Genomic DNA, 27,208 nt, shown 5'->3' with positions numbered 1-27,208 from the left:
TACACTGTTTTACTTCAGTTTTAGAATATCTATGGGAATTCTCTAAAATTTTATGGTGTTTGGTTTTGATAAACTAAATATTAAAAAAAAAAAGAGTATGCATGTTGAATTTAGAAAAAAGATATATTTTCTCGATTCCGGAAATTATAAATTTGGATTTCTGACCATTTCTCTCTTAACTCATGAACCCCTGACCTCCTCACCACATGGTTTCTTGTACATTCTCCTCTACTTCACCAGAACCGAAAAGGCAGTTAATCATCAGGCAGATTCTGCCTGAGGGCAGAGCTCCCCAACAGGTTAGTATTTATTTATTCGGTCTTTTTTTTTTAGGGCTGTACCTGCGACATATGGAGGCTCCCAGGCTAAAAGGTCTAATCGGAGCTACAGCTGCTGGCCTACACCACAGCCACAGCCACGCCAGATCCTTAACCCACTGAGCAAGGCCGGGGATCGAATCTGCAACCTCATGGTTCCTAGTAGGATTTGTTTCCGCTGAGAACTCCTGGGCTAGTATCTCAATTGGAGTTTCTGGCGTTTGCACTGGGTCTGCTGAACAGACGCACGCGCACCTAACAGTCTGCTGAAAGACACTCGCTGCTCCTCCCGGTTTTCCACTCGCTCCCACGGTGCCTGTCTAGGGTTCCACAGCCCCAGGGTCATCACCGCCGCCCAGCCTGGTGTTTCCTATGAGCAGACTCTTCAGGACGGGCTGTTACCTGGAGGACCCTTGCTGGGGGTCTTGGGGGACTCGATGTGGTCTCTGTGGACAGACTTGGGGCGCTGCCTCTTCTGCTTTGCCGCCTGAGGACGGGGTCTGAGCACCGTGTCCATGTCTTCCATGAGTTTCAGCTGCTTCCGCCTCATGTACTCCTGCCTGATGAACTCCCTGCGCGCCCTCTCATCCTCCTTCTTCTGACGCTCTTCCTCGGTTTTCCGCCTAGGAGACCAAGCCGTTAGATTTCTTTCGTTTCTTTCTTTTTTTTTTTTTTTTTGTCTTTTTTTTTTGCTATTTCTTGGGCCACTCCCACGGCATATGGAGATTCCCAGGCTAGGGGTCTAATCGGAGCTGTAGCCACCAGCCTACACCACAGCCATAGCAACGTGGGATCCGAGCTGCGTCTACAACCTACACCACAGCTCACGGCAACGCCGGATCCTTAACCCACTGAGCAAGGGCAGGGACCGAACCCACAACCTCATGGTTCCTAGTCAGATTCGTTAACCACTGCGCCATGACGGGAACTCCCTGTTAGATTTCTTCCTCTGCACAACAAAGACAAGAGATGCTGGAGAGACCTCAGCTCCTGAGGAAAAAATGGTTCCTTTCAAACTGTACTGAAGATAATTAATGTAGGTTACTTAAACACATCATTAATAAATCAAAGAACTACTTTAAAAAGTGTGAGAGTGTGCGGGTGTGTAAAACCCAGGGGTGTTATCTTAAGTTAATGTTTCTGGGAGTTCCCTTTGTGGTTCAGTGGGTTAAGAACCTGACTAGCATCCGTGACAATGTAGGTTCAATCCCAAGCCTCTCTCAGTGGGTTAAGGATCCAGCGTTGCTGTGAGCTGTGGTCTAAGTCAAAGATGAGGCTTGGACCTGGTGTTGCTGTGGCTGTGGTGTAGGCTGGCGGCTACAGCTCCGATTCGACCCCTAGCCTGGGAACCTCCATATGCCAAGCGTGCAGCCTAAAAAAGACCAAAAAAAAAAAAGTTAATGCTTCTGGAGAACTTTAAGATGCCTCAAACTTAGGATAAAGATATGCAATCAGGAGTTCCCGTTGTGGTGCAGTGGTTAACCAATCCGACTAGGACCCATGAGGTTGCGGGTTCAATCCCTGGCCTCACTTAGTGGGTTAAGGATCTGGCGTTGCCATGAGCTGTGGTGCAGGTTGCAGATGCGGCTCGGATCTGGTGTTCCTGTGGCTCTGGCGTAGGCCAGTGGCTACAGCTCCTATTCGACCCCTAGCCTGGGAACCTTCATATGCTGTTGGTGTGGCCCTAAAAGACAAAAAAAAAATATATATATATATATACGTATGTGTGTGTGTGTGTGTGTGTATATATATGTATATGTATATCTCAGGTAGACTTCGGGAAGATAAATTAACTTCTAAAAAGCAGCCCAAATCAGAATTCAGTTGTCTCCATATACTGCACATGTCTCTCAAAATCTGGTACTAAGAGGGTTAATGAGCGAGTTCCCTGGTGGCTCAGGGGGTTAAGGAACTCTCATATGATGCAGAATCGGCCAAAAAGGAAAAAATAAAAGCAAATGAGAAACCGCTGGGTCTTAACCACGGTCCACAGACGTGCTCCCGTGTCAGCAGTGCCTAGAGCCACCTGAAGGCAATGTCTCACCTGGTCTCCTCTTTCTTATGCTCCATCTCCGCCTCCAGCTGCTGTTTCCGAAGCTGAGTCTCCTTTTCTCTTCTTAATCGTTTCTCCAACAAAGCTGCTCGCTTCATTGCCATATCATTTTCTGCTTTTTGATCATCCTAAGAATGAATTTCATTGAGAAAGATGAATCGTTGCAAGTACCAGTATTCTCGTCTTCAACTGTTTGGCCACACTTGGCGGTTACTCTTACAACTCAAAATCCAAGCTGTCTGTCCAACCTTATTCCAAACCCACCTTATTCCAATCCTACCACGTGTTCCAGAAATTACGAGGAAGAAATGAATTAGAGTGGGAATGCTTTGGATCAAGTAACGAAGGACACGAAACGTCTTTAATTACATGTTTTCACTACCTAGGAAATTAGCAAAGAACAAAACAAAAGGGGGAAAAAAGACAAAGTTTTTTGGACCCTAATGAATAATTTATAATGCGGAGAGTTTCCCCATAATTTTCAAAACTGCATTTAAACATGTATTTAAAATACATGCTTGCAATAGAAAACTCAAAAGCACCCAAAAAAAGTTAGCTACCCAAAGTTCTACCGTATAAAAGGAACTATCGCCGCGTGATTTTTAAAAAATTGTTAGTGTGCTTGGTCTGTACTGAGGTGTCTCCTCCGAAGAGCAGGCGGGCCTACCTGAACCCCTAGCCCAGAGCTCAGCGGGGACCTGCAGGCCTCCTGGGCCCAGAAGTCAGGAGAGTACCCCCTGCAGAAGGAGGTCCCTGTCGTAATGACGCCTCGTAAGGCTTAACCCACACGCTGCCCTGGGTGCGGGTGCCTGATTCACAGCGTGGTGTCGGGCCTCACAGGTGCTGAAATAGCAGAAGGATCAGGCAGCTCTTATCCATCGCCTGTCACATGGGAAGATGCACAGGCCAGGGGCTTTGCACATAAGCCCAGACACAGACGGACTCTGAGTGGAGATGGTCGGAAGATGCTGCCCAGACAGTCGATTGAAGCGTCCACGCTTCATGGTGAACGATACGACCTGCACGCTCTGCGAGTCGCCAGGCCCTTTACGGTGGTCAAAGACGCAGGGACTCTAGGAGCTCTCGGTCTAGTAAGAGATCCCACAGCCAAAGGGAACCAACAACAGCGCAAAGCTCTGGGTCACCAGCGCTGCCAGGAGCACGCAGGGGAGTGGGGGGGTGGGGGGCGACCCCGGCGGGGCCTGACATCAGTCCCACAGAGCAGCTAACACAGCAGTCCAGGTGGGGGCCAGCCCAGGATTAGCCTGTGGCTTCATCTAGACACCCCAGGGGCCAAGGCCCTGGAACAGCTGTCCTGAGGGGTGGTGTGGACACCGGATGCACCCCAGAGACGGGCAGGGCACCCCTGAGCTATCCCAACCAGGCGAGGGGGCCCCGGGGGGTGAGAACAGAGGGGAAGAGAATGATGCTGGGGGGACGGGCCCTTTAACACTCATGGGGGGGAGGCGCCCTCTGTTCTCCTTCCTCTGCAGGAGCAGGTGGGGCAAGGGCCCCCGAAATGAAACCCGTCTGTTAGTGTCTACAGCAGTATCCTATTAAAAATAGAAGTTTTGCCGTGTGCTGTGGTGTAGGTCACAGATGCGGCTTGGATCTGGCGTTGCTGTGGCTGTGGTGTAGGCTGGCAGCAACAGCTCCAATTCGACCCCTAGCCTGGGATCCTCCGTGTGCTGCAGGTGTGGACCTAAAAAGACAAAAACCAAAAACCAAAAAAAAAAAAGGTTTTACATGGTTAAGAGGAGACAAAACACAACTCACATTCAAATTGCTAAACGTTAAAAGAGCCTACGGGGCCACCTCTCTACGGCTAACTTCAAAGGAAGTTACCCATTTCCAACACTTAATGATCCAAGGTAAAACTACCTCAGTATCTGTGAGTTTTCAATCCAACAGAGCTGTTCGTTTAAATCTGAATTAGGAGTGTCCGCTGTGGTGCAGTGGGTGAAGGGCCTGGCATGGTCACAGCGGCGGCTTGGATTTGATCCCTGGCCTGGAGACGTCCACATAAAATCTGAAATTATAAACTGTCACCCTCCAGTGCTGTCTTTTCTACCTATACTCCAAACTGTGGGCTAGTCAGGATCAGAAGCGGATCTATTTTAGTCACTGAAGAGAAAAAAGAAACGTGTGAGTACCACACATACACACATGCTTCTGATTATAAAAAACCATAAATTGGAAAACACAGAAAAATATAAAGATGAAAATAATGGATGACAGGACAAAATTTTTAAAAATATTATTAGGGTGTTTTTTTTTTTTTTTTTTGGTTGCACCCTGGCACGTGCCAGGGACTGAACCTGGGCCACAGCAGTGGCAATGCTGAGACCTTAACGCTGGGCCACCAGGGAACTCCTACTGGGCTTTCCTTGTTCTAACTTCTATGATAAATTTCAAGATATTGCCACCCAAATTAACACAACACTGTAAATCAACTACATATCAATAAAATAAAAAATTTTAAAAAGACATTCCCATCAAGAGGAGCTCTTGCTTGGTGCTGATTAAGGGGCTGCAGTGCTGTTTACATATATGTTACACCCAATGCCATCCTGACACTTGGGGTCAGATGCTGCACCCTGGCCAGTGCTTCTGGGGAGTCCTCCTAATGGCAACTCCCCAAACTGTACATTTTTTTTGTTTATCTTTTGTCCTTTTATTTTAGGGCTGCACCCGCAGCATATGGAGATTCCTAGGCTAGGGGTCCAATCAGAGCTGTTGCTGCTGGCCTATGCCAGAGCCATAGCAACGCCAGGTCTGAGCCACGTCTGTGACCTACACCACAGCTCACGGTGACGTGGGATCCTTGACCCACTGAGCGAGGCTACGGATTGAACCCACAACCTCATAGTTCCCAGTTGGATTTGTTTCCGCTGAGCCATGAAGGAAACTCCCCAAACTGGGCATTTTTTTAAAGTATCTTTTTTTTTTCTTTTTAGGGCTGTACCTGTGGCATGTGGAAGTTCCCAGGCTAGGGGTAGAGCCACAGCAACTTAGGATCTGAGCTGCATCTCTGACCTACACCACAGCTCATGGCAACAGTGGATCCCTGACCCACTGATCAAGGCCAGGGACTAAACCCACATCCTCATGGATACTAGTCGGATTTGTTTTTACCGTACCACAACGGGAACTCACAAACCATACACTTTTAGGAGTTCCTGTCGTGGCGCAGCAGAAACAATCCGACTGGGAACCATGAGGTTTTAGGTTCGATCCCTGGCCTCACTCAGTGGGTTAAGGATCCGGCGTTGCTGTGAGCAGTGGTGTAGGTCAGAGAGGTGGCTTGGATCTGGCATTGCTGTGGTTGAGGTGTAGGCTGGTGGCTATAGCTCTGATTAGATCCCTAACCTGGGAACTTCCATACGCTGCAGGTGCAGCCCTAAAGACAAAAAAAAAAAAAGGACATTTTTAAATGCTTCACCTTTGCAATATTCTGTCTGGTCAGTTTTTAGAAGTTTTTTTTTTTTTTTTTTAGGGCCACACTCTGGCATATGGAAGGTCCCAGGCTAGGGGTAGGCCTACACCACAGCCACAGCCACGCGGGACCCGAGCCGCATCTGTGACCTATGCTGCCAGATCCTTAACCCACTGAGCGAGACCAGGGATGGAACCTGCGTCCTCATGGATATTAGTCACAATGGGAACTCCTAGAAGATTTTTTTAAAAAGCAAAAGTGTAAAGGAAGATGGTCAACGTGAAGAGAAGAAACTAAAACAGACTTACACGCAATGCCAAGTTATGAACAGCTTTTTACAGACTGGCGACTGAGGAACTTTTGGAAGAGATTCGAATCACTTGGTTTTTTTTAAAAGGCTTTGGTGAAGGTGAGAGAGAGAGAGGCGGGTGGAAAAAACCCGCACGTCTTGAGCATGTATCTCAAGGTGATGAAGGAGATGGTTCTAGAAATCAGGATGCCTGTGGTGCTGCACCCACCGAGGACGGGCCAACACCAAGGACACTCTAGGACGAACGGCAGAGGGACCCGTAGCAGAGGGACTGCCGGCCAAAGAAGCCAGCGGGTCAGCTCAACACACCCACTAATGAAGAGGCTGAGAATCAAGCAGTCGGTTTTACCTTAAAAAAGAATCCACAGCATACTTTCTGGTCATCATCAAATTGTTCTTTATCACTTTCTCCGTCATACTTTTCAACAGATACATCAGCCTTTTCAGGGGGTTTCAGATCTGAGAGGGAAACTTCAATCAGGTTCACGCTTTTAGGAGCAGCAGCTGCAGATGGGAGAACAGGTCTTGGAGGAGGCTCTGCGGGCTGATCCACCTGCTCCCCGCTCGGGGCAGGGCCCTCCGGAGGCGCGGGGGGCGGAGGTGGGGTGTCCTTGCCTTCAGGGTCACGGCCCCGCTGCCCCTCAGCCCCCGTGGGCACCCCCTCCTCCTTCGCCTCCTCCCTAGGCCTGGCCTCCTGCGCCTGAGGTTCGCCTGCGTCACCCAGACACACGAAGGACCTCGTCTGGATGGGGACCTGGCTGGGCGAGAACCTCCGGAGCCGAGGGAGGCTGTCCACCGACCGGGGCGGCGTCAGCGTTCGGTTCAAAGGCGTGATTTTTAAGTCATTGGGCCTGGGAGTCCTCTGATTTTTCACAGAGAAAGATGCGCCCTTCCTGCCGGAGGGCTGGGGGGACGGGTGGGTGGGCCGGGGGGCATCGGCTGCCTGCCGGGGGGGCCTGCAGTCCCGGGGCTGCTTGTTCGGGGAGGCGGCCCAGGCCTGCTGCTCCCGCATCTGCATGAGCAGCTCCTGCTGCAGCGACAGGCGCTGCATCTCCTGCTGCAGGAAGTGCAGGGAGGCGTTCAGCTTCTCGATGGAGCGGGTGTACTCCAGCAGCTCCCCCTCGGCCGCCGGCTCCTCCGACGGGCTGGCCAGGCCCCACGGCCTCTCGGGGTCCCCGGGCGTGGTTGGCGACCGCAGCCACCGGCCCGCGGGGCTCTCCACGCCCTCCTTGATGTCCGCCAGGGACTTGCTCCTCTGGCCGCTCGCCTGCGGCGGCTCCCTGTCCTTGGCGCGGTCCGTGAACACCTTGTCGTCCTCCGCGCCGGCGGCCTCCTCCCGGAGCGGGGCAGCCCCGTCCCCTTTCTTCTTCACGACCGTGAGAAAGGCCGTCCTCCCCATCTTCTGCCGCTGCCGCGTGAAGGCGGCCTCCACCTTCTTCTTCTGGGCTTCGATGGCGCGCCGCTTCTCCTCCAGCTTCATGCGCAGGTGCACCATCTCCGAGGCCAGCAGCTGCGTGGTGTCCCGGGTGGGTGCCGGGCTCGGCTCCTCGGGGCCCTGGGCCCAGGCCACCACGTGCGGGATGTTCAGCTCCGAGCCCTCGGGCGTCGTCTTCTGCGAGCTGCTGCCGCTGCTCCTCCCGTCGGCGTGGTTCAGCTTCCGGAACTTCTGCTCGGCGAAGCTGGTCATCTTCACGCCAGAGCCGGAGGACGTGCTGCTGCCTGGCTGGGACCTGGTGCTGGCGGGGCTGGGGCAGGGGCTCGGGGCCTCCCTGGGCTGGCCAGCCGGCGCCTCGTGGTCCGGGGGCAGTTTGGACCCGTCGTCCACGTCCGAGTCCAGACTCACGGTGTAGTCTCTCAGGGACGAGTCCTCGTCCATGGTCTCGGCAATGTCCTCCGAGGGGACGTGGATGCCGGTGTCCACCTCCGTGGTGTCGGTGACGGGGCTCAAGGCCCCCTTGGTGTCGGTCATGTTTTCGGGGCTGGTCCTGAGCAGGAGGTTGGAGTTCAGGATGCTCAGCTCCTGGCTGTGCAGGAAGAAGCCGTTGGCGAGCTGGCCCGGCTGGGGGGTGCGGGCGGGCTTCTCGGTGTCGTGGATGATCTGCAGGGCTTCCTCGATGCTCGGGGGGCCAACCTGGTTGCCAAACTCGTCCAGGATCACCCGGTTCTGTAAGGCTCCGTTTGGGAGCCGGTAGCAGGCGCTCTCGTTGGAGTTGAGCTCGTCTGTGTTCAGGGGCGCGTACGACGTCAGGTCACCGTGAGAGCCCAGGTGAAGCTCCTCCTCGATGCTTCCCGCTTCCTCCTCCCCATTTACTGGCTTGAAGGACAGGTTTTTCCTCACATTCTTAGCTACACGGTTGTTGTTCAGACTAAGTCCTTCGTTACTGATAGAACGCGTGATTCCTCGGTTTGGGGTGGACCGCTGCACGGTATTCTCCTTATCAAAGGAAATATCAAACGAAACTCCATGCACTGATGATCTGAAAAAAAATTAAAGAGAAAATCCCTAATCAGTCCCGGAAGAGAAACCATCTGGTATCAGTGAACGCCAACAGTCATATGACTTGATAGCGCCTCTCCTTCCCATTTCTCGTAATCACACTGTTGCCCAGGCGAGGGTCAGGCTGGCAGCCCCTCCGTTCATCTGGGCCCTGTGGCTTCTCCATCCTGTCCAGGGTGCCCTTTTCCAATGAGGGGACTAATCAGAGGTCTATGTGACTTGGCTAACAACAAAGGAGAGAGTCCAGAGACAGACAGAGATAGAGACAGAGATAGAGAGAGCCAGAGAGCCAGAGCCAGAGAGAGACAGCAAGGAAGAGACAGAGACAGAGAGAGACAGAGACGGGGGATGAGTGTTTCTTCACAATGTAAGGTTAACTGAAAAGAAATCCTTTGCTTACCTTTTCTCCTTGGGCCATGTCCCTATGAAGCCATCAACATAAGACATGGATGACGACCGTCGGATTCCTCCTTCAAATGCATAAAAGTAAAAGTCACTGACATCAGGGGAAAAAACGTTAGCTTATACCAGCTTAACAGAGTCACATAAGGTGACAGGTACATATGGAAAAATAAAGATCAGCTAAGAAAAACAAGCCCAGAGAAACAGATTGACCTCTGAGTGTGTATATAACACCTTTTAGAAAAAAAAAAAACACTGGGTTATTTTTGTTTATTTCCATTTATTCCCTGATCCTTTTCCAGCTGACCACTTAAACGGCATTCTCCTCGGGTATTTCAAATACACTACCTGAGGCTGAAGGGTTAGCTTGGGGACGTGAGCGTCTAGACGACAAAGGATGGCGCCAGTGTGTCAACGCGGCTCCTCCCCCACTGCAAGGCAAAGTACATAAAATGTCATCGGGGTCTGGCTCGTTCACAGAAATTCTCCACAGAGTGGCTGGAGTCAGAAACAACACTGTCACTTCTGAGTCTCCATCCCAGGCGAAAAGAAAAAGGAAGGAAGTACAGTGTTTAAACCAACGAATGGCAGTGATGACACACGTCTAGGTATTTCGTGTCTTAGCCTGAGAGTTTGAAATGCTATGTTCATGAACGGCTCAGTGTCCTTCCGAGGTAAGAGGTGGCACATTAGTTTCACTTTACAAAGAGAAAAACTGAGAATTAAAGAAGTGAAAGTCATCAGCTGGAGAGATTTTGGTGGCATCCAAGTCTCTCTGAAAGCAGAGGTGTGATAAATCCTTGTAAGAGCCTGGCGCCTCCCGGCTCAGGGAGCGGCACCCAGTGCCTGCTGGGGTTTGTGTGTCCTGTCGCTTCCTCTACTCAATCCCACCCTATTCCAATTCATGTGGGGGATGAGCCTAGTTCCAAATTATGGGGACACTGGGCCCGAATTTAGCCTCTTTTTCTGAGTTTCAAGTCTGTCCTGCAGCAGGCGTGGTAAGCAACCCACCCACTGGGTGGGACTACAATGGGGAGGGGATGCAGGGGCTTCTCAGCGACCTCTCGGCAGTGCCACCTGTGATCATGAGTATGCCAACTAGGGCTGCAGAGGTAAACCCCAATACTGGGGTCTTACTATGCAACGAAAGCTGAATTCATGAGCTTTCCCAAAGCAGCACACCCTGGAGACCCCGCAGAGCTGTGTCTGCTTCTGTGTGCCTCCCGACCTGCCATTGCTCCGTCCGAGGACTGACAGGGAGAGGGGCACCCACGCTGCTCCATCACCTCCCCCTTCTCCATGGTCTCTGTCTACGGTGAAGATGGCCCTGGAGAGACATGGCTTATTAACATACGTCCCCGCCGTTCTCCCTCCCCAAGTAACGGCTCAACTGTGCTCACTGCCCTCCTTCCACATCCAGAGGACTCGGAAGTGGCGTCACCCCGACAGGCTCACAGCAAGTGTGCGGGGCAGCCGCTAGAAACGTCCTGCTTTGCTGTTTGCTCCCTTTGGCTTTTCTCCTCCTAAGATCACTGTTTAAGTGCAATAGCACCTGTAGATGTGACTGCATTATTCTCAGGAAGGGCAGAAATTCTACAAAAGGAGAACTAACTACAAATGGACCACAGGGAAACTCAGAAAAGAGAGGATGGCACAGCAACCCTCCAAGGAAAGGACTGAGATCCCCATCTGGCTGCGGCAGGTCCCTCTGCTGGGACAGTGGGAAAAGGGCAGCCACTCAGACCTCCGAGAGGCAGAGAAGAGACGAGTGTTCCAGAGGCTCTGAAGGCAGTTCCAGCGTCAGAGACGTGGAAGGTTGTCCATGCAGTTCCTAGAAGTAACAATTATGGAATAACCTAGTCTTTTCAGGGCTGCACCCGCAGCAGATGGGGCTTCCCAGGCTAGGGGTTGAATCGGCGCTGTAGCCGCCCACCTACACCATAGCCACAGCAATGCAGGATCCGAGCCTTGTCTGCGACCTACACCACAGCTCACGGCAACAACGGATCCTTAACTCACTGAATGAGGCCAGGGATCGAACCTGAAACCTCATGGTTCCTAGTCGGATTCATTTCCGCTGCGCCACGATGGGAACTCCTAACCTCATCTTTTAAGTGGCAGGTTTCAGAGGTTTAAAAGATTTAATAGTATGAGAGTTAACGACCTTGACGATCAAGTGTCTTCTACATTTTCAAGGATGGAGCTGTCACTACACAAGCAGCTCCGGGAAGGCCAAGGAGACAGGGTGTAGACAGGTTTCCCGGAGGGTAAGCTGGAGAGGCTCCCGGGGCGGCCCCTCCACGGCACGTCCAGGAGCCCGTTACCCAACAGAAGCCCTGATGGAGGCGACAGGAGTAAGTCAGAGGGCGAGGGGAGGACAGCGCTTTCCTATCCCTCAGGCAAGTTTCCGAGACCAGACGCACACAGCGCTAAGAAGCCCTGCAGGGGCGGTAAGAGCTGTAGTGCTTCTGTGCCCACCCGTTAGCACAGAGCAGAGAGGAGCAGGTGACAGCACCAGCACAAGGTCGCATTTTTAGGTTAAACTGAGAAGTCACGCAAAAAGTACCTTCAATTTCTTATTCATGATTTTTTAAATGTATTTTGTAACAGACCTGCTTGAATTTCTTAAAAAACCCCACAAGATACATCTGCTTTACACTAAAAAAAAAAAAAAAAAAAAAAAAAAAAATTCAGATAAACTGGGGAGTCCAGAGTCAACATATGTTTTAGGTTCTAATGAATTCACATTAAAAGCTGCTCACAGGATCTGCCTTTTCACATTTTTTTTTTTTTTTTTTTTTTGGTCTTTTTTGTCTTTTTGCTATTTCTGTGGGCCGCTCCCGCAGCATATGGAGGTTCCCAGGCTAGGGGTCAAATCAGAGCTGTAGCCGCCGGCCTACGCCAGAGACACAGCAACGCAGGATCTGAGCCGCGTCTGCAACCTACACCACAGCTCACGGCAACGCTGGATCGTTAACCCACTGAGCAAGGGCAGGGATCGAACCCGCAACCTCATGGTTCCTAGTTGGATTCGTTAACCACTGCGCCACGACGGGAACTCCCCTTTTCACATTTTAAACAAGTTAATGTCTCTATCACATAACTGGTTCAGAAGCCAGGGTTATCCTAATATGTTTGTTTTCAATTCAGTTCCTGATATTAGGCACTAAGGCATTAGATAAAGATTCAACATGACAATAAACATCTCATTGTCATTTCTCAATAATTATAGTAACCAGCACCAAAAAAAAAAAAAAAAAAATCCAGCATTGAAAACCGCCTTAAAAATTTACAAAAATATTAAAAAATTAAAAAATCCAAATAAGATTTAAAAATGTCCCTGAGGCCTAAGAGTTACTTCTCTTTAAGCATTATATAATCTCAGGTATAAACAAGTTACACAGCAGAAGATCAGTTTCAGGCTGACGACTTAGAATATATTCTTCCTTTTCAGTGTGATTCATACAAGCCTATTTATAAAACATTCATTTCACTGCAAATTTCGATTACACTGCTGACATGAAAAACAGGCTTTAATAGGGAAAGTTAATGAAACCCTTAGTTCAAAACCCAAATGAAAAGTCGAATGCGCTAAGGGGATAAAGTCTGATTTTGTCAGCGTGTGGAACGGACACTGTGGATTACCTGGGTGCGAGGCCAGAGCTGTCCAGGGAGGTGCTCGCCACGGGGGCCGATGGCAAACCATCCACAGGTTCTGCTACGAGAGAGGAAACCCTCAGAGTCACATACTCAGCATGTTTCCCAGGTTATTTCAAGAGTTCTGAACCACCAATAAATGTCTCTCAATCTTCCTTATTACTTACAGAGAAATTGCAGTGTATTTAGTTTTCTTAAATAATTTTTTTTTTCCTTTTTAGCATATGGAAATTCCCGGGCTAGGGGTTGAACAGGAGCTGCAGGTGCCAGCCTATGTACGCCACAGCCACAGCCACACCAGATGCGAGCTATGTCTGTGACCTACAGCACACCTGTGGCAACGCTGGATCCTTAACCCACTGAGCGAGGTCAGGGATCGAACCCGCGTGCTCGCGGACACTATGTTGAGTTCTTCACCTGCTGAGCCATAACGGGAATGCCTTAAATAATTTTCAAAAGGACGTATTTTCTTTAAATTCTTTTTGAAGTGCTCTGGCTTAGAAAATACACTTACTTAATTCAGGCTGACTGGGAGGGAAAAAAAAGGCTTAATGTGAGATAGATGCAGACATTTAAAATAAAAGCAGGTGGGTGTCTAATTCTAATAAAACTTTCCTGGAACTTCAGTCACACATGGTCACTTTTCCATCTATGAAATAGTTGGTATTTTGTAATCAGAGACAATTTCATGGGCTGATAATTAATCCCACTGTAAAATGTACATCTTTGTACATAAGTCTCATTTTTTTCCTGTCTTTGAGACCTAACGGAACAGCTATTGAGTACTCTGAATAGTGGGCTTCATACGAAACAGTATCTACGAAAACTCCATGGCAGCAGTAAAAAGTTGTACAGATACTGGTTCTGGTAACCACTAAGGACATCTGGCTTTACTGAGTGGGCTCAGGCAGGGTCTCCAGTCTTCTCCAAATGTGCCTTGTCACAAAATGACTCGCTGCCCAGCCCCTGCCTCAAGCGAGGGGCCCGAGCTGGTTAGACACCCATTGCCGAGTAGTTCACAGAACTCGGCCTGGGCCACGAGGGCTGAGGCTCTGGAGTGGAGTGGATCCACTGGAGTGGATGCCTCCCCCAGCCCTCCCTGTCTCCTTCTCTTCTTTAATATTTTTTGGGGGGTGGGGGAGACACAAGGGGAAACAGGAAAGATGTGGAGCCAAGGGAAGTACCGAGCTAGATGGGCCATGCGGTGGTGCTCTGTGCTGGCCAGTTAGGCTGGGGACAGCTCTCTAGCGTGGCCAGACTTGTCACTGGAATTGTTTTTTCCTATAGAGATAAACCCCTGGTTTTATAGCAGAAGCCAATGGAAAATTTGTCTTACTCTAGAGAAGCCATAGCAAGATTTTTTTGTGTGGCTCTTTATTTCCAGAGGCCTTCAGAGCAACTCACCTCTGTGATTCTGACTAGTGATCTTACCATGTGCAATAACGGATCATGAGAGTGGAATACTCACAAGCACCCTAGGCTTAAAAACATACACACGAGCCTCGTTATGGATGAACAGCAAACTCAAATTACATAATTCAAAAGCCATAATTTGAGTGGCTTCTGGGTAATAATGTTAAAACTAACAAGGAACGAAAGCTAGGGATGGGGGCAGAAGATGCTCAAAGAAAGTGGGACAAAGTTAAAGCTAAAAAGCCCCACAAGCCCAGCCTTGGGATTCGGGGCCCCTCGGGCCACCTCCTCTTCCTCCTGCAGCCTCCGTCTCTCCCAGAGACCTTGGTGGCTTCCGATACTAAAGATGCAGAGTGTATCAAGGCTACCAGCTGGCACATGAGGCAGTAACAGGCTTCCCTCTACAAGAATAACCCGGTGAGGCTGCATCAACTTTCCGCGTTGGTGGTGGGAGCGCAGATCACCTCCGTGTGGACGAAGCACGCGCGGCTGGACGAAGGAGGGCTTCACGACTTCGAACCACCAGAAGAGCTCGGCCATGAACACCAAGTAGTTACTCTACGGCAGTGAGACAGGGACGAGAGCAGTTAGGAGCAGCCGGACCAGGAGGCGGCGACAAGCAGGACTCGGGACTGCTCTCCCTGTGAAAACACAGCCTGCAGCAGCGATCACTCTTCACCGAGTAACGTCTACTCTAGCGACTACATCTAGGACAGAAGACACGCACAACCACGCAGCCCTCTCTGCCCATCTACTCTGCTGCTCACGCGGAGGCTCAGCGCCGCCGGCTGTGCAGGATCTGACAGCACACAAGGCGCTCTTCTTCCACAGCTGGAACGGCTCAGACCCAGACAGCGGTGTTCGCCTTAAACAAAGTAAGATCTTTCCAGGTCTGGAAGAAACTTCTTCAAGACATCACCAGGTGTCTAGTTGAAGAGCATTTTCTCCATGTGCTTGGCGATGCTAAACGCAACAGCACACACAGCAGGTGCTAAAGCACACACCTCTGGATTGGTACCGGCCAGTTCTTCATTTCGAAACATAACAAAAACGTTATTTAGACAATTTGATAGAGCCACCTGATTTTAAAAAGTTATTCAGGATAAGTCAATAATGTCATTTGCCTTTTATTAATTCTATTTGAAAATGTGAATAATTTTTTTTTTTTATGGCCGCACCCACGGCACATGGAGTTCCCAGCCCAGGGACTGAATCCGAGCCATAGCTGTGGCCACGCCAGATCCTTTAACCCATGGTGCCATGCTGGGGACTGAACCTGCGCCTCTGAGCTGCTGCAGTGGGGTTCTTAACCCAGTGTGTCACAGTGGGAACTCCTCGAATAATTTTTTAAATGGCTTAAAATGAAAGGAACATGCAGGTCTTCAAAAGCACATTTCCACTACAGGTTTATACTGCCAAGTGCATTTAAAAACTATAAACATGAAGAGTTATTTTAATTATAGGCATTCAGTAAGTTTAAAAAACTGCCCCATACAAAATCTGTTTATATAATTAAGGTCAGATCATACCTTCTAAACTCTGGGGACCTGGCATCTATTGAAATTGTTGCTATTGAGCGACATCTGCTGAGTGAGGTCTTATTTCACACTAATTTTGGTTTTCAAAGTGACCCCTGGAAACGCTCTGCAGTGCCAGGCACCTCCCTCTTCCCCGTTAATGCAGAACAACTTCAAGGCCCAAAGGCTCCGAGGTCACCCACTCTGCTTTCTCACCCCGACTAAGCTGGGGACATTCAAATATCTGTGAGTTACTGGCTCTGAGACGCCAACTAGATGGAGGTGGACCTGAGGGCATCATGCTAAGTGAGGTCTGGCAGGGAGCTGACCACAAACACTGCACCGCCTCCCTTGCAGGCGGAGTCTAAGAAAGTCACACTCCCGGAGACGGAGAGCAGTGTAGTGACCAGGGACTGGGTGGGGAAAGGGGGGGCACAAACTCTCAATTAAAAAGTAAGTTTTAGAGGATCTAAGAAATTCCATTAGTGATGCTGTATTATATACTTGGAAACGGTCAAAGAGCAGACCTTAAGCGTTCACAAGGAAACGGTAATTCTGCGATGTGATGGGGTAATTCTGTTAACTCCATGGTGAAAATAATCTTGCAAAACATGCCTATCAGGTCAACACACTGTACACCTTAAACTCAGATGATGCTGTGTATCGGTTACATCTCAAGGAAGCTGGAAAAAAATCTATTATAAGCCCCTCAGGAAGTAATGTCCTAAAGATGTAACTGCACTGTTTGGCCACAAGATGTCAGCACAGTGAGAAAAATTTCCCAGGGACCGAAGTTTATGAAGACAGTTTCTTTCTGAACTGACGGTGATTAAACAGCAGCACATCTGTCACCATATTCCAGGAATGACACCAAATGAATTTAAAAGCTCTTCTTTCCTCCTTTTAGTTAAGACAGTCTGTCATGCAGCTATATATTAACCTTCTTAAACAGTATCTTAAATTGCATCGAAGAAGACAAACATACAGAACAGAGAATAAAAAGGAAGAGTAGACATTAACTGCTCCCCCCAATCCCAATGCTGCACTAAGAAGACACCATGGTTAAGAGTTTTGTGTTTGTCTCGCTATAGACCTTTTCCCGTGCATCTATGAGTGTGTGTAGATCTGCACACACACAGAAAAAGGATTTTCAAATACATGTAAATTACGTGTTACATGTAATGTGTGCTGCTTGCCTGCTGCGCTTCATGACGTCTTGGTGTGATTTCTGTTATAAGAACACCTCTGCTTCCTTCCTTCAAGCAGCTCAACTCTATTATAAAACGTTTTACTAACGTCCCTATAAGATGAACTGTTTCCAACTATTCGCCACCACGAACAATCCCTGTACATCCATTGTGCACTTTTTTTTTTTGGTCTTTTTAGGGCCGCCCCTGCAGCATATGGAGGTTCCCAGGCTAGGGATCCAATCAGAGCTGTAGCTGCCGGCCCACGCCACAGCCACAGCAATGTGGGGTCTGAGCCGTGTCTTCAACCTACACCACAGCTCACGGCAATGCCAGATCCTTAACCCACTGACCGAGGCCAGGGATCAAACCCACGTCCTCGTGGTTACTAGTCAGGTTCATTAACCACTGAGCCACGATAGAAACTCCTAAAAGGAATTACTTTTGAAAAGGTTCACTTCCAGACAATTTTAATATTTCCTCCCCTCTTTCTTTCCTGAGGTTGTGCCCCCAGTTCTGGGACCCTGTGGCTCTGAGGACCCTTCTTCCCAGACAGTCCACCGTCCCCACCCGCAGGCCAAGGCAGCCACAGGTCCAGCTCGCACCACACCTCAGCGTCCATCCAGGAACCAGAAGCGCTTATGGCTCACCCACTACTCTGCTGACCACCTCAGGACAGCAGATTCGTTCTGCCCTGTGACCAAATGCAGCCTGAGCTGTAAAAGGAACCCATAGCTAATAGCATATGCACATAAGCAATCCCCAACCACAAAATCAGCAGGAAAATTAAAAACTTTTTCCAAAAGTCCTTTCTACCGAAATTAGTTAATTCTGTTAACTTCAAGCTGCTAGACTGTTTACGCATCAAGTTATATGTTTCTGCAACAAGCGTGAAGCACGGGGGAGGCTGCGGGAATGACTTGGCACCTTGATGGAGGAAGCGGCGTAGAGCATGTCTTCCAGGGTGAAGTGGCAGCACTGGTTCAGGTACTCTCGGCAGAACTCCTGAATCAGCTGCAGGTTATACAGGCTGTCAGCCAAAGACATGGTTTCTTTCAAGCAAATATCTTCAGACGGGAAAAGAGCAAGGGTTAGTTTTGCTAATACACACTTCACGTCCATTTTGCAATTAGTAACAATGCAAATACACAACTACGACTACGGAGAATCTGTGTCTCTCTCACACACACACACACACACGTGTAAATGTGCTCATTACACAGAAAGACTTGGGAACCACACCCTCCTTCCTTCAACTGCCTTCCTCAGAATCATATGTAAATGCTCTGCTTTTCTTTGTCTTTTTAGGGCTGCACCCGAAGCATATAGAGGTTCCCAGGCTAGGGGTTGAATCGGAGCCTCCTGCAGCCTTCAGCCTATGCTGGATCTGAGCCGAGTCTGCGACCTACACCACAGCTCACGGCAACGCAGGGATCGAACCTGCACCCTCATGGATGCTGGTCGGATTCGTTAACCACTGAGCCACGATGGGAACTCCCACAAATGCTCTTTTTAAAAAAGTCTCTGTTACTTATCAAACACTGTTGTTTTAAGTCTCTGCGGCCACGTACTCACAGTTGAGCAGCATTTCAAGGGAGCGCTTACCCTCTAACCTGACAGCATCAGGACAGTAAAAATGAATGAGAGCAGCTAAGGCGCAGCCGTCCGCACCGTCCTTCAGCAAGTTTTCCACCAGCGGGATGCAAGGCAGTTGCTTAAGCAACGCCTGCTCCTTCCTGTAACGGGCCTGCAGCACAAGAAGAGAGACGACCGTAAGTAAAGACTAAACTGCACACCGGCAAGACTGGACCGGGGCTCTCATGCACGGTGACAGAGCGCATGTCGAGGAGAAGGACCACGACTCACAACCCCCCTCCTTCTAAACATTTACCGCCAGCCCTTGTTTCCCAGCAGCACGGGGTTCTGAGGCTAAGGACTCACTATGACATCACACTGCTCATCCACGTGACGTTCTTTGAGCCTAAAAACCTCAACGCGGAAGCATCAAAAAACGGATCCTGAATATTCGGTACCCAAAGCATCAGTCCCGCTCTTCCGCAGACGCTGAAGTTCGTGCACTTTCATGTGAGACCCAATCTAGACAGCACGTTCTCACAGGGGAAGCGCCAGCGAACGGAACAGCGGCAGAAAGACTCGCAGGAGTGGACGCAGCGGTGGGGGGGGGGGCGGGTTGAGAAGAGCAGAAAGGAAACCCGGTGCTGAGCAAGGGGCTGCGGGCCACTGGAATAACAACACCCCGAGGAGTGTTCTGGCTTCTGAAGGTTACGAGGATGCAGACAGAGCGCCACAACTGTGAAGCCAAAAAAAACCCTCCCCGCTGAGGTCCCATGAATTAGTAACAGAGCAAGTATAGGATCTCTGCTCTCAGAAAAAAAGAAACTTCAGGTTTTTTTAAAGATTGGTTGGTGTGACCGGATACATGTGTGTAAGACAGTCCTCTAAAAACAAGACGTGCTGCAAAACTCGGAGGCTAAGGGAACAAGCTCTCGGGTCAGATGTCCAGGCTCGAGTCCTGCTTCTGCCACTTCTTAGCTCTGTGATCCTGGACAAGCTACCGAAAGCCTACTTCTCAGTTTCCCCATCTGTGAATCAGAGAGTACCTCCTTCCCAGCAAGACGGAGGACACACAGCGCGATGCACACTCCATGTGCACACAGCCCAATGCACACCCCAGACACACACAGCGCAATGCACACCCTGGACACACACAGTATGATGCACACCCCGGGCACACACAGCGCGATGCACACCCCAGACACACGGCAAGCAGGTACAGAGGTCAGCTGTTATCAGCCACTAGCCCTCCTCCAGCCCAGAAAAGTCACACTGGAAGGTTCGATGAAGATGGGCATCCAAGTATTTTGTTCGCAAAATTTACAGTTATAGTGGTTACTGATATTTAAGTAGAGGTCTTTTTGAGTAATCAAAACTAACATTTCTTCTCGCTCCCTCTAAATTGGTCATCTTTCTATTTCATAATTAAAGTACAATGACGAAATATCATACTTTCGTGAGAATAAAAATAGAAAAATAATTTATTGAAGGAGGTTTACTATGTGGCAGTGAAGTCAGACATCCCCAGAAAGGTGTCCACTGTAATGAGGCGACATCATCACTCCTTCCCTCTTGCTGGCTGCCCGAGAACAAGCCCACACTTCCTTGCAAAGATCTTCCAAGGAGCTTGTTCTTAAGAATCAGTGCAGACTACACGTCTGTATCGATGCTATGTGCAAAGCTCAGAGTACCTTTACTCACAAAAATCACACACATGCACTGCTACATAAATTCCTTGATTGATTACTGACTTTTACATAATCTTTAGACAACCTCCTCATGGTGCTGCTGGCAGAAGCTTAAAAATCAACCAGGAAAAGAGAGGAAAAGAGGGAGGGGAAGGGTGAGAAGGAGAACTTCCCGGGGCCTCTTCCAGCCCCTCACCCTGTTCCCTGGCTGCAAGAAACAGCACGGCTGCTCTTGGAAATCCTCTAAGCGGGCGGGAAGTAGCGCCCAAGGCCCCAGCTTCTCTGGGCCCACAATCTGACCTGGACCGAGCTGGGCACCCAGGGTCAGGGAACCAAGAACTGAACCGTGGGCTGTGTTCTCTCGCACTCTGCCAAGTAGCGCTACCCAAGTGTGTGTGTGTGTGTGTGTGTGTGTGTGTGTACGCGCATGCACACACACACACACACACACACATGCATGCACAGCTTCATAAGGCTGTAGCTGTAAATGCCTACGCTGAGGCCAGACAGTCAGAGATTTCTAACCGGCATGCCAAAACATCTTCCTGAAGATCATACTGTAGAAGATGGAGCAGGGAAACCAACTTTTAATCTTGAAGTCATGGGCCCAAAAAGTTCCTTCTCAGTTCATGAAAGTTAGAGTCTTTTACACTTGAACGTGCCGCCGCATGGAAACAGTTCCTGCTCCTTCTACAAAATGAGAGATCTGCCATTTAAAAGAGACATAATTTCTATCTGTCAGCATTATGGTATACCTCTAAGTTATTATTTTTGCTTCTGAGGGTATAAAATACTTCTGAAGTGGTCTAACCCCCAGATTTCATTCTGAAAGATCAACTCTTAAAAAAAAAAAAAAAAAAAAGAAAGATCAATTCTTCAAGTGAAGCCAGAACTGAATACAGTTTAGGTCCAATACTGACAGGAACCCAATACCAGTGTGTCACTTATTACACAAAAAGTGTCCTCTACAATTGAGGCCAAATGGTTCTTTTGAAAAGATGATTTTAAAATGTAATAATGTACACATGCAATTTACATTCAATTTTATTACCATTTAAAACTAATGCAAATCTATATCCATACCTTTTCTTATTACCTAGTTACCAATGGTCTATGAATACTGACAGACGAGCTTACACTTAAAATTATTTCTAAAGTTTCTAATCCAAACTCTGGACAGATTTTCTTCTTTTTTTTTTTTTTTTGTCTTTTTTACCGTTGCACCCATGGCATATGGAGGTTCCCAGGCTAGGGGTCCAATCGGAGCTGTGGCCACTGGCCTACACCACAGCCACAGCAATGCAGGATCCGAACCGAGTCTGCGACCTACACCACAGCTCATGGCAATGCTGGATCCTTAACACACTGATCGAGGCCAGGGATGGAACCTGAGTCCTCATGGAGACTAGTCAGATTTGTTACCACTGAGCCACAATGGGAACTCCTCTGGACAGATTTTTTAATTCTTTCTATTTTCTGTTAAGACACAATATCTTAAAATCCAATACTCTCCCCCTGTGACTAACAGAATTCTAGGGATGACTGTATGAGTAAGACACACACAAACCACTGCACAGCTACGCGTCTGGAGAGCAGCTGAAGAAGCGGGCAGACTTACTGGGACCAGTTTCCAAAACCATTGGGAAGCAGACTTCAGAGGAAGCAGCAGGAAGAAAGGGAAAAGCAAAAGGGAAGGGAAAATCCATCAGAATTATTTTTAATTAACAAGTGACAGTAAAGCTTCTGACAACGGAGTTCCAAGCTTACAGTTCTCATGACATTTTAAAAAATGTTAACACTTTAAATTTTAGCTTAAAATATATAGAGGTTCCTAATGACAAAGACCCCGACCTCCACCCCCCACGACAGTCCTCTGCAGGACAGCCAGGACATACACACATTTTGGCAGCAAAGAATTTTATTTCCCAGTTGTTTTGGGGTTTCGGCTTTTCAGGGCCACACTCGCGGCCTATGGAGGTTCCCAGGCTAAGGGTCTGTCTAATCAGAGCTACAGCTGCCGGCCTACGCCACAGCCATAGCAACGCCAGATCCGAGCCACATCTGCAACCCACACCACAGCTCATGGCGACGCTGGATCCTTTACCCACTGAGTGAGGCCTGGGATTGAACCCGCCACTTCATGGTTCCTCGTCGGATTCGTTTCCACTGAGCCATGACGGGAACTCCTATTCCCCAGTTCTGGAATCATGCATCATATTAAAAATAACTCTATGTCACAAGAGGGAGGAGAAAGATTCTAGAGCTGGCTGTGCTATCATTAAACTTGTAATCATTTGGAGACCAGGTCTGACAAGCAGTATTCTTCCAAAAGGAAAGGAATGAAGACTGTTGCTAAGTGCGTGCATAAAGCCAACAGCGAGGAGAACTGAATCCCTTCCTTCAACTAGATAAAGAATTTCTGGAGTTCCCGTCGTGGCTCAGTGGTTAATGAATCCGACTAGGAACCATGAGGTTGCGGGTTCGATCCCTGGCCTCGCTCAGTGGGCTAAGGACCTGGCGTTGCTGTGAGCTGTGGTGTAGGTCGCAGATGCGGCTCAGATCTAGTGTGTCTGTGACTGTGGTGTAGGTCGGTGGTTACAGCTCCGATTAGATTCCTAGCCTGGGAACCTCCATGTGCCGAGGAAGCGGCCCTAGAAATGGCAAAAAAAAAAAAAAAAAAAAGGAATTTCTTTCAATTAATGGGGAAAAAAATAGTCGGCAATTCTTACCAGTTAGTATCTTTAACTAGAGTTTCTAAAGAAAGCAAGGAGCTGCTAACATAAAGAGAATATAAATGTTACTCATTTTACTATCTAGGGGTGTCCCAAAGAATATAATGCCCCATGTCTTTAAAGGAGATGACTATAATAAACCCCTAATTTCAGATAATGTGAATTAATAATTTGTGACTGTTTATCCCTGTATTTCCTAGCACAGCTTCCTGGCAGCCCTAAATAAAGCCTTGCTGAAGTGAACCAAACTGAATGGGATCTGAGCTAAAAATTCATATTCAACTTTTATGTGGAAAGTTTCTCCCACAGAAATTAATAGTAAAAATAAGATTATTTGGAAAAAGAATATAAATAAGGTGCTTTCAAGAATCAGAAAACACCAGCTTCCCACAAAGAGATAATATTTCCAAACAATTTTTCCTATTGCATCAGGAAAAATAAGTGTGATACTTTTGTTTCATATATTTTAATCTCTCATTTGACCAAATGTTTTTTGGCAGCTGCAGTTTAAATAGCCACAAAAAGTGCAAGAGCAGGAAGCCACTGAGAATGTGTCAGGGTTCCGAACAGATAATAGAAATTTCAAAAACAGGAGTTTTCTTGTTTTCAAGACTTGAAGAATCCATCACAAAGAAACTGATAACAACAAAGTATCTGGATTACTCAAGGCAGGAAATGGGCAGAGGAGTCTCCAGGATTCCAGTGAGTCTGCATTGCTGGTGAAATACCCAATTCTTGAGCTCCTTACTACTTGGGACTTGGGCCCTCCCCGCCTCTCCACTGGCTCGCATCACCCTGGAAGGCAACCCGACAGGAGCAGGGAAAACACATGGCCTGGCGAGCTGAAGGAAACACCACTAGAAAGGGTGAACGCACCACAAATGCACACCCACAGCCTCCATGCAGCCCTGCTCCCGCCTCGGCACAGGTTCTGGCTGCAGGGTGACAACGTCTGAAGTGACCCACAGCTCCGCCTGCTTTGGTTTTCAGGGAAGAACTGGGCAAGCTGCAACCTCAAATGCTGTTTTAAGATGTAAGTAATGATGAGAGCTAAGAGTTTTCAGCAGTCCCTGGACGACAGGTGGAGGGAGAACTTCTCGCCAAGTCCTCATCAATGGCAGGGACCGACCTGGGCAGCTCAGATTCTCCGGAACGGCGCTGACTCGGAGCATTCCTCCTGTCCACTGTCACACATGTGGGCTCAACTTAAAATTGGGTTCATTTGAGGATGTGCCATTAATATTCCCCAAACAGTCCTATCTTCCTCAGGGGATCAACAGTCACTGGGATCCAGGATAATCCCTGAACTTCGGGAAGCTCTCAGGCCCTGCTGGGAGGATGCTCATTGGACGTGCCTTCCCTGGAGACCTCAAAAAGTTGGGATCCTTTAAGGGTCTAGTCACAGCTGTGACGCTATCACCTCATGACGCCTTAGACGCAAGCCTCTCTTCCCTCTCTCTTCCCTGCTATGGGTCCAAAGCTGTGATGAGCTGCTGATGGGGCTGTAAAATGACACAAATCCCTCTGGAGGAGATTCTGGCACCAGCTACCAAACTACATATGCATTTTCCCTTCACCCTAGCAATCCAATTTCTAGGGAATTGACACCAAAAATCCAAGAATACAGAAGTATATAAATAACATTATTCCTGGGGAACTGTTTGTTATTTTTTAATTTTTAAAATTTTTATTTTTAGGGCCATACCCAAAGCATATGGAAGATCCCAGGCGAGGGGTCGAATTGGAGCTGCAGCGGCCGGCCTACACCACAGCCACAGCAACTCAGGATCTGAGCCATCTGTGACCTGCACCACAGCTCACGGCAACACCAGATCCTTTACCCACTGAGAAAGGCCAGGGATCAAACCTGCATCTTCATGGACACTAGTCGGGTTGGTTACCGCTGAGCCGCGATGGGAACGCTAGCATTATTTTATTTTATTTTATTTTTTTGGCCTTTTTGCCTTTTCTAGGGCCGCTTCCGCGGCATATGGAGGTTCCCAGGCTAGGGGTCGAATCGGAACCGTAGCCACTGGCCTACTCCAGAGCCATAGCAACGCGGGATCCGAGCCACGTCTGCAACCTACACCACAGCTCACGGCAACGCCGGATCCTTAACCCACTGAGCAAGGCCAGGGATCGAACCCACAACCTCATGGTTCCTAGTCGGATTCGTTAACCACTGCACCATGATGGGAACTCCTCTAGCATTATTTGCAATTGCAGGATAATAGACACTACATAAACGTCCATGGAAAAGTGGGTGAGAAAACTACGATACATACACACAAAGGAGTACAAAGCTGCTGTGAAAAAGAGGAAGATCCCTGGGGATATAATTAAGGGGTGGTTTCCCGGATATACTGTTAATGAAAAGAGCAAACTGCAAAAGAATCAACATATTCCATTTTGTGTTAGAAAGGAGAAAAAAGAACATATACATACGTGCTTACTTGGGTAAAAACAAACACAAGAAGGAGAAACCAAATGGTTACCTGCGAGGGTGGGTGGGGAGTCAGGGGAGGAAGAGGCAGAGACGGGGGAGGGAGACTTCCCCGAGTCCACCTTCTGTGCAGTTCAGATTCTGGAATTACGATGATGCTCTAATATTCAAAAAACTAGATTAAATTAACAAGGCTGGGGCAAAAAACGGGAAATGAGGCGTTTCCGTGGTGGCTCAGCGGGTTAAGGACACAACACAGTGTCTGTGAGGACGCAGGTTCGCTCCCTGGCCTCGGTCAGTGGGTTAAGGATCCAGCGTTGCCGTGAGCTGTGGTGCAGGTCACAGACAGCTCGGATCCTGAGCTGCTGTGGCTGTGGTATAGGCCAGCAGCTGCAGCTCCGATTCAACCCCTAGCCTGGGAACCTCCATATGCTGCAGGTGTAGCCGTAAAAAGAAAAACAAACATGAAAAGAAAACAGAACCAATAACCCAAGTGTATTTGAAAAGAATAACATAACTACAATGAAGAGGTGGGCAAGTAACTCTGGTGGTCGGTATTTTGACCATATGCGATCAACCTAAGGAAAAAGGAATGACAGCCTATCTACAGGAGATGATGGATAATAACCAAACTTACTGCGGCAATTGTTCCTCAGCATCTGTAAGTCCAATAATCACGATGCTGTGTGTCAGTTACCTCTCAACATCCTTAACCCACTGAGTGAGACCAGGGATCGAACCCACATGCTCATGGATACTAGTTGGATTCCTAATCTGCTGAGCCACAATGGGAACTTCAAACTCGTTTTTTGGCTGTACCCATCCATGGCACATGGAAGTTCCCAGACCAGGGATGGAATCTGAGCCATAGCTGTGACCTACACCACGGCTGTGACAGCACTGGACTCTTAACCCACTGTGCCAGGCTGGGGATTGAACCTGTGCCTCAGCAGCGACCTGAGCTGCTGCAGAGACAATGCAGGATCCTTAACCCACTGCACCACAGCAGAAACTCCTGCACAGAATCTTTCAGAGAACAAATGTTGCATCGCAGGTCACTGGCTTTAAGGCTTAGAGGTTGTTAAGGCAGGGCTGCCAGATTTTGCAAATAAAAATATAAAATGCTCAAGCAACTTACACCAAAAAGGTACTTGTTTATCTGCTGTTGGAATTTATCTACACATCACACTCTGGAATCAAAAGGAGGCTCGGAAGCAAAAAGAGCAACTGGAAAGAAAGTAACTCTTTAAATGAAATATTCCCCTAGGACCTGGCGGTACTTAAAATGCCTTCCTCTCAGAGCCCCCAACCAGTTCAACAATCAGAAATATATCATCAGAGGGTCTTGCTAGCTAGACCCTACAGAAATGCTCTTGGAATTTTAATTCCGGCATTAATTTTAATGCCCTTGGAATTTGAATTCACTGACAATGTACAGTGAAGCGCCCCTCCACACAGCCTGTATTTCACCCAGAAGATGGATGTAATAGTGAAAGCTGAGTGGAGGAACCCTGGACAAGGACAAGAGGTGGAACACCCTGGGCTCCGCGCACAGGTGGGTGGGTGACAGCCACACCACTGCTGGGCATCTGGGCTGCAGCTAGCACGAGCTGCAGTGCGTGGAGGCATGGTGATCTCTTTCCCACTCTCTTCCCTTAAAGGAGAAAAGGATGAAGACCTCCACTGTTATAAGAAGGAAAATCAAGAATAAAATGATTGGAGTTCCCGTCGTGGCGCAGTGGAAATGAATCTGACTAGCACCCATGAGGATGCAGGTTCGATCCCAGGTCTTGTTCAGTGGGTTAAGGATCCAGTGTTCCCGTGAGCTGTGGTGTAGGTTGCAGACACAGCTCAGATCCCACATTGCTGTGAGCTGTGGTGTAGGACAGCAGCTACAGGTCCAATTTGACCCCTAGCCTGGGAACCTCCATATGTCAGGGGTGTGGCCCTAAAAAGCCAAAAAAAAAAAAGCATATTTCCA

The 27,208-nt window shown here is 48.6% G+C and overlaps 1 protein-coding gene across 6 annotated transcripts in view; it reads right to left on the bottom strand.

The window, feature by feature from the left end:
- CAMSAP2 (calmodulin regulated spectrin associated protein family member 2) overlaps positions 1–27,208 on the bottom strand; it is an 85,249-nt gene that overhangs the window by 8,320 nt on the left and 49,721 nt on the right. Inside the window, exons 5-14 of one of the 6 annotated variants that reach the window (XM_021064501.2) lie at positions 21,671–21,703; positions 18,395–18,536; positions 17,717–17,856; positions 14,550–14,643; positions 12,661–12,733; positions 9,364–9,446; positions 9,014–9,083; positions 6,466–8,593; positions 2,362–2,498; positions 720–940 (exon numbers count right to left, since the gene is read on the bottom strand). In XM_021064501.2, the coding sequence (XP_020920160.2) occupies positions 720–940; positions 2,362–2,498; positions 6,466–8,593; positions 9,014–9,083; positions 9,364–9,446; positions 12,661–12,733; positions 14,550–14,643; positions 17,717–17,856; positions 18,395–18,536; positions 21,671–21,703 (3,121 nt within the window). Of the gene's footprint in view, positions 1–719; positions 941–2,361; positions 2,499–6,465; positions 8,594–9,013; positions 9,084–9,363; positions 9,447–12,660; positions 12,734–14,408; positions 14,644–17,716; positions 17,857–18,394; positions 18,537–21,670; positions 21,704–27,208 lie in introns of all 6 variants that reach the window. The other 5 variants (XM_084979408.1, XM_084979406.1, XM_084979407.1 and 2 more) reach the window with 5 other exon arrangements.

Source organism: Sus scrofa, chromosome 10, assembly GCF_054392235.1.
Source record: "Sus scrofa isolate SSC_HxYL_T2T_F1_AM1 chromosome 10, Sscrofa_HxYL_maternal_Yorkshire_Landrace_v2.0, whole genome shotgun sequence".
NCBI classification, from domain to species: Eukaryota; Metazoa; Chordata; class Mammalia; order Artiodactyla; family Suidae; genus Sus; species Sus scrofa.
The sequence above is the reverse complement of the archived record's forward strand: the minus strand, read 5'-3'. Positions and strand labels throughout refer to the sequence as shown.